A 13,409-nucleotide genomic window follows, 5' to 3' on the forward strand; every position below is an offset into this window, starting at 1 on the left:
ATTTGCATAGGAGAAACCATATGTTACCGTGGTGACTGTAGTTAAAGAAAATAAATTATCAGACCTGATTAAAAAAACCAGGGCGGGCCGTGGACCGGACACACCGTTGGAGAAAGTAATTTATCAGGTAAACATAAATTCTGTTTTCTCCAACATAGGTGTGTCCGGTCCACGGCGTCATCCTTACTTGTGGGAACCAATACCAAAGCTTTAGGACACGGATGAAGGGAGGGAGCAAATCAGGTCACCTAAATGGAAGGCACCACGGCTTGCAAAACCTTTCTCCCAAAAATAGCCTCAGAAGAAGCAAAAGTATCAAATTTGTAAAATTTAGAAAAAGTGTGCAGTGAAGACCAAGTCGCTGCCTTACATATCTGATCAACAGAAGCCTCGTTCTTGAAGGCCCATGTGGAAGCCACAGCCCTAGTGGAGTGAGCTGTGATTCTTTCAGGAGGCTGCCGTCCGGCAGTCTCATAAGCCAATCGGATAATGCTTTTAATCCAGAAGGAGAGAGAGGTAGAAGTTGCTTTTTGACCTCTCCGTTTACCAGAATAAACAACAAAGACAAAGTTTGTCTGAAATCCTTAGTAGCTGCTAAGTAAAATTTGAGAGCACGAACTACATCCAAGTTGTGCAACAAACGTTCCTTCTTTGAAACTGGATTAGGACACAAAGAAGGCACAACTATCTCCTGGTTAATGTTTTTGTTAGAAACAACTTTTGGAAGAAAACCAGGTTTAGTACGCAAAACCACCTTATCTGCATGGAACACCAGATAAGGAGAAGAACACTGCAGAGCAGATAATTCTGAAACTCTTCTAGCAGAAGAAATTGCAACCAAAAACAAAACTTTCCAAGATAGTAACTTAATATCAACGGAATGTAAGGGTTCAAACGGAACCCCCTGAAGAACTGAAAGAACTAGGTTGAGACTCCAAGGAGGAGTCAAAATTTTGTAAACAGGCTTGATTCTAACCAGAGCCTGAACAAAGGCTAGAACATCTGGCACAGCTGCCAGCTTTTTGTGAAGTAACACAGACAAGGCAGAAATCTGTCCCATCAAGGAACTTGCAGATAATCCTTTTTCCAATCCTTCTCGAAGGAAGGATAGACTCTTAGGAATCTTAACCTTGTCCCAAGGGAATCCTGCAGATTCACACCAACAGATATACCAAATTATGTGGTAATTTTTCTGGTTACAGGCTTTCAGGCCTGAACAAGAGTATTAATAACAGAATCTGAGAACCCTCGCTTTGATAAGATCAAGCGTTCAATCTCCAAGCAGTCAGCTGGAGTGGGTCGAACGGACCTAGAACAAGAAGGTCTCTCAAAGGTAGCTTCCATGGTGGAGCCGATGACATATTCACCAGATCTGCATACCAAGTCCTGCGTGGCCACGCAGGAGCTATCAAAATCACCGACGCCCTCTCCTGATTGATCCTGGCTACCAGCCTGGGGATGAGAGGAAACGGCGGGAACACATAAGCTAGTTTGAAGGTCCAAGGTGCTGCTAGTGCATCCACTAGAGCCGCCTTGGGATCCCTGGATCTGTACCCGTAGTAAGGAACTCTGAAGTTCTGACGAGAGGCCATCAGATCCATGTCTGGAATGCCCCACGGTTGAGTGACTTGGGCAAAGATTTCCGGATGGAGTTCCCACTCCCCCGGATGCAATGTCTGACGACTCAAAAAATCCGCTTCCCAATTTTCCACTCCTGGGATGTGGATAGCAGACAGGTGGCAGGAGTGAGACTCCGCCCATAGAATGATTTTGGTCACTTCTTCCATCGCTAGGGAACTCCTTGTTCCCCCCTGATGGTTGATGTATGAACTTGGCCCTCGCTAGCTGAGGCCAAGCTTTGAGAGCATTGAATATCGCTCTCAGTTCCAGAATATTTATCGGTAGAAGAGATTCTACCCGAGACCAAAGACCCTGAGCTTTCAGGGATCCCCAGACCGCGCCCCAGCCCATCAGACTGGCGTCGGTCGTGACAATGACCCACTCTGGTCTGCGGAAGGTCATCCCTTGTGACAGGTTGTCCAGGGACAGCCACCAACGGAATGAGTCTCTGGTCCTCTGATTTACTTGTATCTTCGGAGACAAGTCTGAATAGTCCCCATTCCACTGACTGAGCATGAACAGTTGTAATGGTCTTAGATGAATGCGCACAAAAGGAACTATGTCCATTGCCGCTACCATCAAACCTATCACTTCCATGCACTGCGCTATGGAAGGAAGAGGAACGGAATGAAGTATCCGACAAGAGTCTAGAAGTTTTGTTTTTCTGGCTTCTGTCAGAAAAATCCTCATTTCTAAGGAGTCTATTATAGTTCCCAAGAAGGGAACCCTCGTTGACGGAGATAGAGAACTCTTTTCCACGTTCACTTTCCATCCGTGAGATCTGAGAAAGGCCAGGACAATGTCCGTGTGAGCCTTTACTTGAGGAAGGGACGACGCTCGAATCAGAATGTCGTCCAAGTAAGGTACTACAGCAATGCCCCTTGGTCTTAGCACCGCCAGAAGGGACCCTAGTACCTATGAGAAAATCCTAGGAGCAGTGGCTAATCCAAAAGAAAATGCCACGAACTGGAAATGCTTGTCCAGGAATGCAAACCTTAGGAACCGATGATGTTCCTTGTGGATAGGAATATGTAGATACGCATCCTTGAAATCCACCTTGGTCATGAATTGACCTTCCTGGATGGAAGGAAGAAGTGTTCGAATGGTTTCCATCTTGAACGATGGAACCTTGAGAAACTTGTTCAAGATCTTGAGATCTAAGATTGGTCTGAACGTTCCCTCTTTTTTGGGAACTATGAACAGATTGGAGTAGAACCCCATCCCTTGTTCTCCTAATGGAACAGGATGAATCACTCCCATTTTTAGCAGGTCTTCTACCCAATGTAAGAATGCCTGTCTTCTTATGTGGTCTGAAGACAACTGAGACCTGTGGAACCTCCCCCTTGGAGGAAGCCCCTTGAACTCCAGAGAATAACCTTGGGAGACTATTTCTAGCGCCCAAGGATCCAGAACATCTCTTTCCCAAGCCTGAGCGAAGAGAGAGAGTCTGCCCCCCACCAGATCCGGTCCCGGATCGGGGGCCCGCATTTCATGCTGTCTTGGTAGCAGTGGCAGGTTTCCTGGCCTGCTTTCCTTTGCTCCAGCCTTGCATAGGTCTCCAGGCTGGATTGGCTTGAGAAGTATTACCTTCCTCACTTTAAATTTTAAACTAAACACACTTTATTATTGCAATTGCGAAAAAGTATGAAGGAATTGTTCAAAATTCACCAAAATTTCACCACAGTGTCTTAAAGCATTAAAAGTATTGCACACCAAATTTGGAAGCTTTAACCCTTAAAATAACGGAACCGGAGCCGTTTTTATATTTAACCCCTTTACAGTCCCTGGAATCTGCTTTGCTGAGACCCAACCAAGCCCAAAGGGGAATACGATACCAAATGATGCCTTCAGAAAGACTTTTCTATGTATCAGAGCTCCACACACATGCAGCTGCATGCCATGCTGTCCTCAAAAACAAGTGCGCCATACCGGCGCGAAAATGAGGCTCTGACTATGATTAGGGAAAGCCCCTAAAGAATAAGGTGTCTAAAACAGTGCCTGCCGATATAATCATATCAAAATACCCAGAATAAATGATTCCTCAAGGCTAAATATGTGTTAATAATGAATCGATTTAGCCCAGAAAAAGTCTACAGTCTTAATAAGCCCTTGTGAAGCCCTTATTTACTATCTTAATAAACATGGCTTACCGGATCCCATAGGGAAAATGACAGCTTCCAGCATTACATCGTCTTGTTAGAATGTGTCATACCTCAAGCAGTAAGAGACTGCACACTGTTCCCCCAACTGAAGTTAATTGCTCTCAACAGTCCTGTGTGGAACAGCCATGGATTTTAGTTACGGTGCTAAAATCATTTTCCTCATACAAACAGAAATCTTCATCTCTTTTCTGTTTCTGAGTAAATAGTACATACCAGCACTATTTTAAAATAACAAACTCTTGATTGAATAATAAAAACTACAGTTAAACACTAAAAAACTCTAAGCCATCTCCGTGGAGATGTTGCCTGTACAACGGCAAAGAGAATGACTGGGGTAGGCGGAGCCTAGGAGGGATCATGTGACCAGCTTTGCTGGGCTCTTTGCCATTTCCTGTTGGGGAAGAGAATATCCCACAAGTAAGGATGACGCCGTGGACCGGACACACCTATGTTGGAGAAAGGAATGTTAAGTAGCTTGTTCTTTGAAGACGCATCAGCCGACCAAGATTTCAACCAAAGCGCTCTGCGCGCCACAATAGCAAACCCAGAATTCTTAGCCGCTAACCTAGCCAATTGCAAAGTGGCGTCTAGGGTAAAAGAATTAGCCAATTTGAGAGCATTGATTCTGTCCATAATCTCCTCATAAGGAGGAGAATCACTATCGACCGCCTTTATCAGCTCATCGAACCAGAAACATGCGGCTGTAGCGACAGGGACAACGCATGAAATTGGTTGTAGAAGGTAACCCTGCTGAACAAACATCTTTTTAAGCAAACCTTCTAATTTTTTATCCATAGGATCTTTGAAAGCACAACTATCCTCTATGGGTATAGTGGTGCGTTTGTTTAAAGTGGAAACCGCTCCCTCGACCTTGGGGACTGTCTGCCATAAGTCCTTTCTGGGGTCGACCATAGGAAACAATTTTTTAAATATGGGGGGAGGGACGAAAGGAATACCGGGCCTTTCCCATTCTTTATTAACAATGTCCGCCACCCGCTTGGGTATAGGAAAAGCTTCTGGGAGCCCCGGCACCTCTAGGAACTTGTCCATTTTACATAGTTTCTCTGGGATGACCAACTTGTCACAATCATCCAGAGTGGATAATACCTCCTTAAGCAGAATGCGGAGATGTTCCAACTTAAATTTAAATGTAATCACATCAGGTTCAGCTTGTTGAGAAATGATCCCTGAATCAGTAATTTCTCCCTCAGACAAAACCTCCCTGGCCCCATCAGACTGGGTTAGGGGCCCTTCAGAAACATTATTATCAGCGTCGTCATGCTCTTCAGTATCTAAAACAGAGCAGTCGCGCTTACGCTGATAAGTGTTCATTTTGGCTAAAATGTTTTTGACAGAATTATCCATTACAGCCGTTAATTGTTGCATAGTAAGGAGTATTGGCGCGCTAGATGTACTAGGGGCCTCCTGAGTGGGCAAGACTCGTGTAGACGAAGGAGGGAATGATGCAGTACCATGCTTACTCCCCTCACTTGAGGAATCATCTTGGGCATCATTGTCATTGTCACATAAATCACATTTATTTAAATGAATAGGAATTCTGGCTTCCCCACATTCAGAACACAGTCTATCTGGTAGTTCAGACATGTTAAACAGGCATAAACTTGATAACAAAGTACAAAAAACGTTTTAAAATAAAACCGTTACTGTCACTTTAAATTTTAAACTGAACACACTTTATTACTGCAATTGCGAAAAAACATGAAGGAATTGTTCAAAATTCACCAAATTTTCACCACAGTGTCTTAAAGCCTTAAAAGTATTGCACACCAAATTTGGAAGCTTTAACCCTTAAAATAACGGAACCGGAGCCGTTTTGCACTTTAACCCCTTTACAGTCCCTGGTATCTGCTTTGGTGAGACCCAACCAAGCCCAAAGGGGAATACGATACCAAATGACGCCTTCAGAAAGTCTTTTCTAAGTATCAGAGCTCCTCTCACATGCGACTGCATGCCATGCCTCTCAAAAACAAGTGCGCAACACCGGCGCGAAAATGAGGCTCTGCCTATGCTTTGGGAAAGTCCCTAAAGAATAAGGTGTCTAAAACAGTGCCTGCCGATATTATTATATCAAAATACCCAAATAAAATGATTCCTCAAGGCTAAATATGTGTTAATAATGAATCGATTTAGCCCAGAAAAAGTCTACAGTCTTAATAAGCCCTTGTGAAGCCCTTATTTACGATCGTAATAAACATGGCTTACCGGATCCCATAGGGAAAATGACAGCTTCCAGCATTACATCGTCTTGTTAGAATGTGTCATACCTCAAGCAGCAAGAGACTGCTCACTGTTCCCCCAACTGAAGTTAATTGCTCTCAACAGTCCTGTGTGGAACAGCCATGGATTTTAGTGACGGTTGCTAAAATCATTTTCCTCATACAAACAGAAATCTTCATCTCTTTTCTGTTTCTGAGTAAATAGTACATACCAGCACTATTTCAAAATAACAAACTCTTGATTGAATAATAAAAACTACAGTTAAACACTAAAAAACTCTAAGCCATCTCCGTGGAGATGTTGCCTGTACAACGGCAAAGAGAATGACTGGGGTAGGCGGAGCCTAGGAGGGATCATGTGACCAGCTTTGCTGGGCTCTTTGCCATTTCCTGTTGGGGAAGAGAATATCCCACAAGTAAGGATGACGCCGTGGACCGGACACACCTATGTTGGAGAAATTAACGCTTGATTCCATACAGATAAAAGGAGCCACACTGTGACCATGTCTTTTGCTTTATCATATATGTATAAAAAATGAAACGATCTTACCGGAATCTATGCAGTGGAACAGAAACACAGCCTCTTAAGTTTGACAGTCTTGTAGCATCGCTCCTGACATGGACTTGAGGGATGGAAGCAGGCAGTGAAACTCGTCAACAGTGATTGCTTAGGAGCTGATAATACGAGTCTGGATGGGTTTACAGATAGACTCTCCCTGCATTTCCAGACTCTAACATTCGTCAATGCTCTCACTGAGAGGCTGACAAGACTACTGAAAACTCAAGTCCCATTTCGAAGGGTAGATACTCTTCATAAGGAACTACTCTGAATCTTCTGACACTTCTCTGCCAGCCTCCGGTGACGAAAGGCAAAGAATGACTGAGATATGAGGGAAGTTGGGGAAGTATTTAAGCATTTGGCTGGGGTGTTTCTGCCTCGTCCTGGTGGCCAGGTTCAGTATTTCCCAACAGTAAGAAATGATGCCGTGGACTCTCCTCATATTAAGAAGGAAATGTAAATTATTAAAAAGGTAATTATTTTTCTCCTTCCCAAAAAGTACAACTGAAAAGTTAATCAAATATGAATGATTAACCTATTAAACTGGCGATAGTTCACCTCTCAATAATTTCATATTTATCTCTAATGGTATAGAACTAAAATTAGTAATTTTCTGATATGAATGGAAAAATAATCTGAAATGTTATGCTAAAACATGTAGAGAAACATGATTCAAATCAAGTGTTACTGACTGGTGATTTAAATCAAATCTACCCTGACGAGAACTAAGCAAGCAGTATGTTAAAGTCAAAATGAAACAAACTGATTCTACAGAGAAGGACATTTTAAACAACTTTCCAATGCACTTCTTTTAAAGGGATACAGACTGATACTAGTGTCTATCACTAAGGCAACTCGCTGAAACGCTTAAGACCGCAGTTGTGCAAGGTGTACGCCATGCAAATTTTTTCTTTTACTTTGCCTAAAAAAAAAAAAAAAAGTTACATTTTACCTTTTTACTTTGTCTCCTGCCTCGCGACTTTGTTTTTTTCTAAAGGGATACTGAACGCACATTTTTTCGTTTTGCGATTCAGATAGAGCAGCCATTTTATGCAACTTTCTAATTTACTCCTATTATAATTTTTTCTTCTTCATTCTCTTGTATCTTTATTTGAAAAAGCAGAAAAGAAAGCTTAGGAGCCTGCCCATTTTTGGTTCAGAACCTTGAATAGCGCTTGCCGATTGGTGGTTACCCATGTGCTGAACCAAATATGGGCGGGCTCGTAAACTTACATTCCTGCTTTTTTTAAATAAAGATACCAAGAGAATAAAGAAAAATTGTTAATAGGAGTAAATTAGAAAGTTGTTTAAAATTGCCTGCTCTATCTGAATTATGAAAGAAAGAATTTGTGTTCAGTGTCCCTTTAACAGAAGTAAATTGGAAAGTTGTTTAAAATTTCCTGCTCTATAGAATCCGTTTGAGTTTCATTTTGACTTTGCTCCCTTTATGACTTAATATTTAAACAGATATGTATATATATATATACAGATACAATACATAATATGTACATTATTCGTTATAGGCAGATCTGTTTTAAGTACATCATTAGGTCTAGCAATATATCTATCTAGCTTCCATTTAGCGTTAAACACCCCTTTAAAAGGATACCTGGATTCCTTTGTGGTAATAACAGAAGAAAGCTGGTTTGCTGACAGCCATGCCCAGGCTTCTGCATGCTCGGCCTCTCCACCATTTTGTAATTTGATGCATCTGGATATCAAAGACGTGACATAAGTCAGACACCGAGCAACATAACCAAGCCTGCTGCCATAACAATATTCTATTTTAATGCATACTGAAATAAATTAAATGTGTCAAATTTGTCCATTTGTTAACACAAGATTCAATTTTTTGTTGCTACATTACTTTTACCAATAAACAAATGGCACTTAAAGGGACAGTACACACTTATTTTGATACAACCGCATGTAATAGACACTACTATAAAGAATAAGATGCAGATACTGATCTAAAAATCCAGTATAAAACTGTTTAAAAACTTACTTAGAAGCTCTCAGTTTAGCTCTGTTGAAAAGGTAGATGGAAAGCCCACTGCAAGTGGCAAATAAGACCCTCCCCCTTCCTTTGCATATGAAAAGACCCTTTACACAAACAGGAGCAAGCTGGAGAAGGTAGCTGACTGTATTCTCATAAAACTTTGGGGCTTGGTTATGAGTCTGAAAATCAGAGCAATGTTATTTAAAAAATAAGCAAAACTATAAAAAAAAAATTAAAAACAAAACTTTATGGGCTATATAATAGATCATCTACAAAACATTTATGCAAATAAAAAAATGAGTGTATAATGTCCCTTTAACAAGGGATAATAAACCCAAATTTTTTCATTCATGTTTCAGATAGAGCATGCAATTTTAAGCAACTTTCTAATTTACTCCTATTATCAATTTTCTTCATTCTCTTGCTATCTTTATTTGAAAAAGAAGGCATCTAAGCTAAGGAGCCAGACAATTTTTGGTTCAGTACGCTAGACAGCATTTAGCCACCAATCAGCAAGCACAACCCAGGTTTGTGAACCAAAAATGGTCCGGCTCCTAAACTTACATTCTTGGTTTTCAAATAAAGATAGCAAGAGAATGAAGAAACCATAATAGGAGTAAATTAGAAAGTTGCTTAAAATTGCATGCTCTATCTGAATCATGAAAGATAACATTTGGGTTCAGTGTCCCTTTAACTAATAATGAAAATTCATGTTCATTGTTAAATTCAGAATCACACCCTTTCTATACGTGATCAGATTCTAAAACTTAAAAAAATACACTTACTTAAACGCAAGTCCTTCAAAGACAGGTGTGAGAGGCAGTTTAAAGGTTTGGCACAGAGAGAAAGCGGAATCAAATAGACCAGCCTGTACTAAAAGAGTAACCATCTCCTCAGAACCGGAACTACCTGGATGACATAGGATAAACATTGAAATATGACAGAAGGAAAAATACCTTGTCCAGAAAGCCAGGCAAATTATTTTCACACACAATACTTGATATTTTCTCATAGTGGGCCAGAAATTGAATGTCTGTAGTTGCATACTTCAAAGTGAATGGATAATTTTAAATCTGATAAATGTCACTTTTTTTTTTTATCAAAGACAGGTTTTCTTGAAGAAACACACAGGAACTAGTACGTTTTCCATCTTGCCTATAAATATTTGATTTTGTAAAAACATGTATTGTTTAGTAGATAAACTGGAACCATACACAATGTTTCTTTCTAATGACACGGTGAGTCCACGGATTATCTAATTACAACTGGGAATATCACTCCTGCCTAGCAGGAGGCGGCAAAGAGCACAACAGCAAAGCTGTTAAATATCACCTCCCTTCCCCTCCAACCCCAGTCATTCTCTTTGCCTACGTTAAGAGCAAGGTAGAGGTAAAGTTTAGGTGTTTGAAAGAAGATTCTTCAAGCAAGATTTTATTATTTTTCAGAAGTGCAAGCTTGTTCTGCTTTGTCCTGGGGTGTAGCCGAAGTCCATATCAGTCTCTTCAGTAGAGCAGTGGTGGCTTTTAAGTAATGGGAACTTGTGGGGTACAATCCTCACTGCGCCTCCCATGTATTTAATGCTGCGCTAACTTTGAAAGCCTGAGTAAGATTACTCAGTTTGTTTGTTTTTTCCCACATGTGAGGGAACTGGCCTCTCAAACTTAGTGAGCTGCCTTGCTGCCTGGCAGATTTCTGAGGTAAGTGATAACTTTATTTTTCTGGGAACATATGCAGGAAAAAGAGGACACTTTAAAATTTGTTTATGGGACAAGAGACATTCTCCTATTGCTTAGGGGATCATATTATTGGCAGTAATGGCAGGCACTGGGGACGAGGAGACTTAGGCTCAATAGGTGGTGGTTTACTTTTTATCTTACTCCCGGGCGGCTTTAGAATACATTTAGCAGACCGGGAGATTAATTTTGTAACGCCCACAATGGACGGGGTTAGCCGAGGCGGCAATTTTCTGTTGCTCGCCGTTTCGACCTACACTTCCTGTGTTCCGGAGTGGAGATAGCTTTGTTGCAGTTATTAGCAGTGATTACGGTTACCAGACTGCAATTTATAGCATAAAGAAATTAAGTCCGTATTATCTATCAGAATATTCACTCCGCTGTCAGGCAGGTAAGCACCTCAGCAAAGCTAAGCTGAGGTGTAGAGGTTGTCCAGAGTGTTTTTGTGACAGTTTATTTTCTTGCAGAAAAATAAAAGTTTCATTTTAAAATTTAAAGAAACAGTAACTTTTTTGTGTGTGGTAATTTCTAATTAAAAACAGAATTTATGTTTACCTGATAAATTACTTTCTCCAACGGTGTGTCCGGTCCACGGCGTCATCCTTACTTGTGGGATATTCTCTTCCCCAACAGGAAATGGCAAAGAGCCCAGCAAAGCTGGTCACATGATCCCTCCTAGGCTCCGCCCACCCCAGTCATTCGACCGACGTTAAGGAGGAATATTTGCATAGGAGAAACCATATGGTACCGTGGTGACTGTAGTTAAAGAAAATAAATTATCAGACCTGATTAAAAAAACCAGGGCGGGCCGTGGACCGGACACACCGTTGGAGAAAGTAATTTATCAGGTAAACATAAATTCTGTTTTCTCCAACATAGGTGTGTCCGGTCCACGGCGTCATCCTTACTTGTGGGAACCAATACCAAAGCTTTAGGACACGGATGAAGGGAGGGAGCAAATCAGGTCACCTAAATGGAAGGCACCACGGCTTGCAAAACCTTTCTCCCAAAAATAGCCTCAGAAGAAGCAAAAGTATCAAACTTGTAAAATTTGGTAAAAGTGTGCAGTGAAGACCAAGTCGCTGCCCTACATATCTGATCAACAGAAGCCTCGTTCTTGAAGGCCCATGTGGAAGCCACAGCCCTAGTGGAATGAGCCGTGATTCTTTCGGGAGGCTGCCGTCCGGCAGTCTCGTAAGCCAATCTGATGATGCTTTTAATCCAAAAAGAGAGAGAGGTAGAAGTTGCTTTTTGACCTCTCCTTTTACCGGAATAAACAACAAACAAGGAAGATGTTTGTCTAAAATCCTTTGTAGCATCTAAATAGAATTTTAGAGCGCGAACAACATCCAAATTGTGCAACAAACGTTCCTTCTTTGAAACTGGTTTCGGACACAGAGAAGGTACGATAATCTCCTGGTTAATGTTTTTGTTAGAAACAACTTTTGGAAGAAAACCAGGTTTAGTACGTAAAACCACCTTATCTGCATGGAACACCAGATAAGGAGGAGAACACTGCAGAGCAGATAATTCTGAAACTCTTCTAGCAGAAGAAATTGCAACTAAAAACAAAACTTTCCAAGATAATAACTTAATATCAACGGAATGTAAGGGTTCAAACGGAACCCCCTGAAGAACTGAAAGAACTAAGTTGAGACTCCAAGGAGGAGTCAAAGGTTTGTAAACAGGCTTAATTCTAACCAGAGCCTGAACAAAGGCTTGAACATCTGGCACAGCTGCCAGCTTTTTGTGAAGTAACACAGACAAGGCAGAAATCTGTCCCTTCAGGGAACTAGCAGATAATCCTTTTTCCAATCCTTCTTGAAGGAAGGATAGAATCTTAGGAATCTTAACCTTGTCCCAAGGGAATCCTTTAGATTCACACCAACAGATATATTTTTTCCAAATTTTGTGGTAAATCTTTCTAGTTACAGGCTTTCTGAACAAGAGTATCGATAACAGAATCTGAGAACCCTCGCTTCGATAAGATCAAGCGTTCAATCTCCAAGCAGTCAGCTGGAGTGAAACCAGATTCGGATGTTCGAACGGACCCTGAACAAGAAGGTCTCGTCTCAAAGGTAGCTTCCAAGGTGGAGCCGATGACATATTCACCAGATCTGCATACCAAGTCCTGCGTGGCCACGCAGGAGCTATCAAGATCACCGACGCCCTCTCCTGATTGATCCTGGCTACCAGCCTGGGGATGAGAGGAAACGGCGGGAACACATAAGCTAGTTTGAAGGTCCAAGGTGCTACTAGTGCATCCACTAGAGCCGCCTTGGGATCCCTGGATCTGGACCCGTAGCAAGGAACTTTGAAGTTCTGACGAGAGGCCATCAGATCCATGTCTGGAATGCCCCACAGCTGAGTGACTTGGGCAAAGATTTCCGGATGGAGTTCCCACTCCCCCGGATGCAATGTCTGACGACTCAGAAAATCCGCTTCCCAATTTTCCACTCCTGGGATGTGGATAGCAGACAGGTGGCAGGAGTGAGACTCCGCCCATAGAATGATTTTGGTCACTTCTTCCATCGCTAGGGAACTCCTTGTTCCCCCCTGATGGTTGATGTACGCAACAGTTGTCATGTTGTCTGATTGAAACCGTATGAACTTGGCCCTCGCTAGCTGAGGCCAAGCCTTGAGAGCATTGAATATCGCTCTCAGTTCCAGAATATTTATCGGTTAAACACTAAAAAACTCTGAGCCATCTCCGTGGAGATGTTGCCTGTACAACGGCAAAGAGAATGACTGGGGTGGGCGGAGCCTAGGAGGGATCATGTGACCAGCTTTGCTGGGCTCTTTGCCATTTCCTGTTGGGGAAGAGAATATCCCACAAGTAAGGATGACGCCGTGGACCGGACACACCTATGTTGGAGAAATATCAGTTTATTTTATTTACTTGTGAATAAAGATGGACCAAGAGCCCCTTCAGGATGTTACATGTTCTTTATGTTTTAATGCCAACGTGGAACCACCAATCCCTTTCTGTTCCTCATGTATTGAGAGAACTTTAAATTCAGGGATAGACTTTTTTCTGAGCCAACATTGTCTAAGGCGGATGCTGTTCGGGAGTCTTTTGACAATGTTCAAGATATGCCG

At 41.8% G+C, this 13,409-nt stretch overlaps 1 protein-coding gene across 1 annotated transcript in view; it reads right to left on the reverse strand.

The window, feature by feature from the left end:
- NUP160 (nucleoporin 160) overlaps positions 1 to 13,409 on the reverse strand; it is a gene marked incomplete in the record, with an annotated part of 310,239 nt that overhangs the window by 159,234 nt on the left and 137,596 nt on the right. Inside the window, 2 exon segments of the mRNA XM_053689299.1 lie at positions 8,188 to 8,289; positions 9,363 to 9,486. Of these exon segments, the coding sequence (XP_053545274.1) occupies positions 8,188 to 8,289; positions 9,363 to 9,486 (226 nt within the window).

The sequence above is a fragment of the Bombina bombina genome, chromosome 7 (genome assembly GCF_027579735.1).
Source record: "Bombina bombina isolate aBomBom1 chromosome 7, aBomBom1.pri, whole genome shotgun sequence".
Taxonomy (NCBI): Eukaryota; Metazoa; Chordata; class Amphibia; order Anura; family Bombinatoridae; genus Bombina; species Bombina bombina.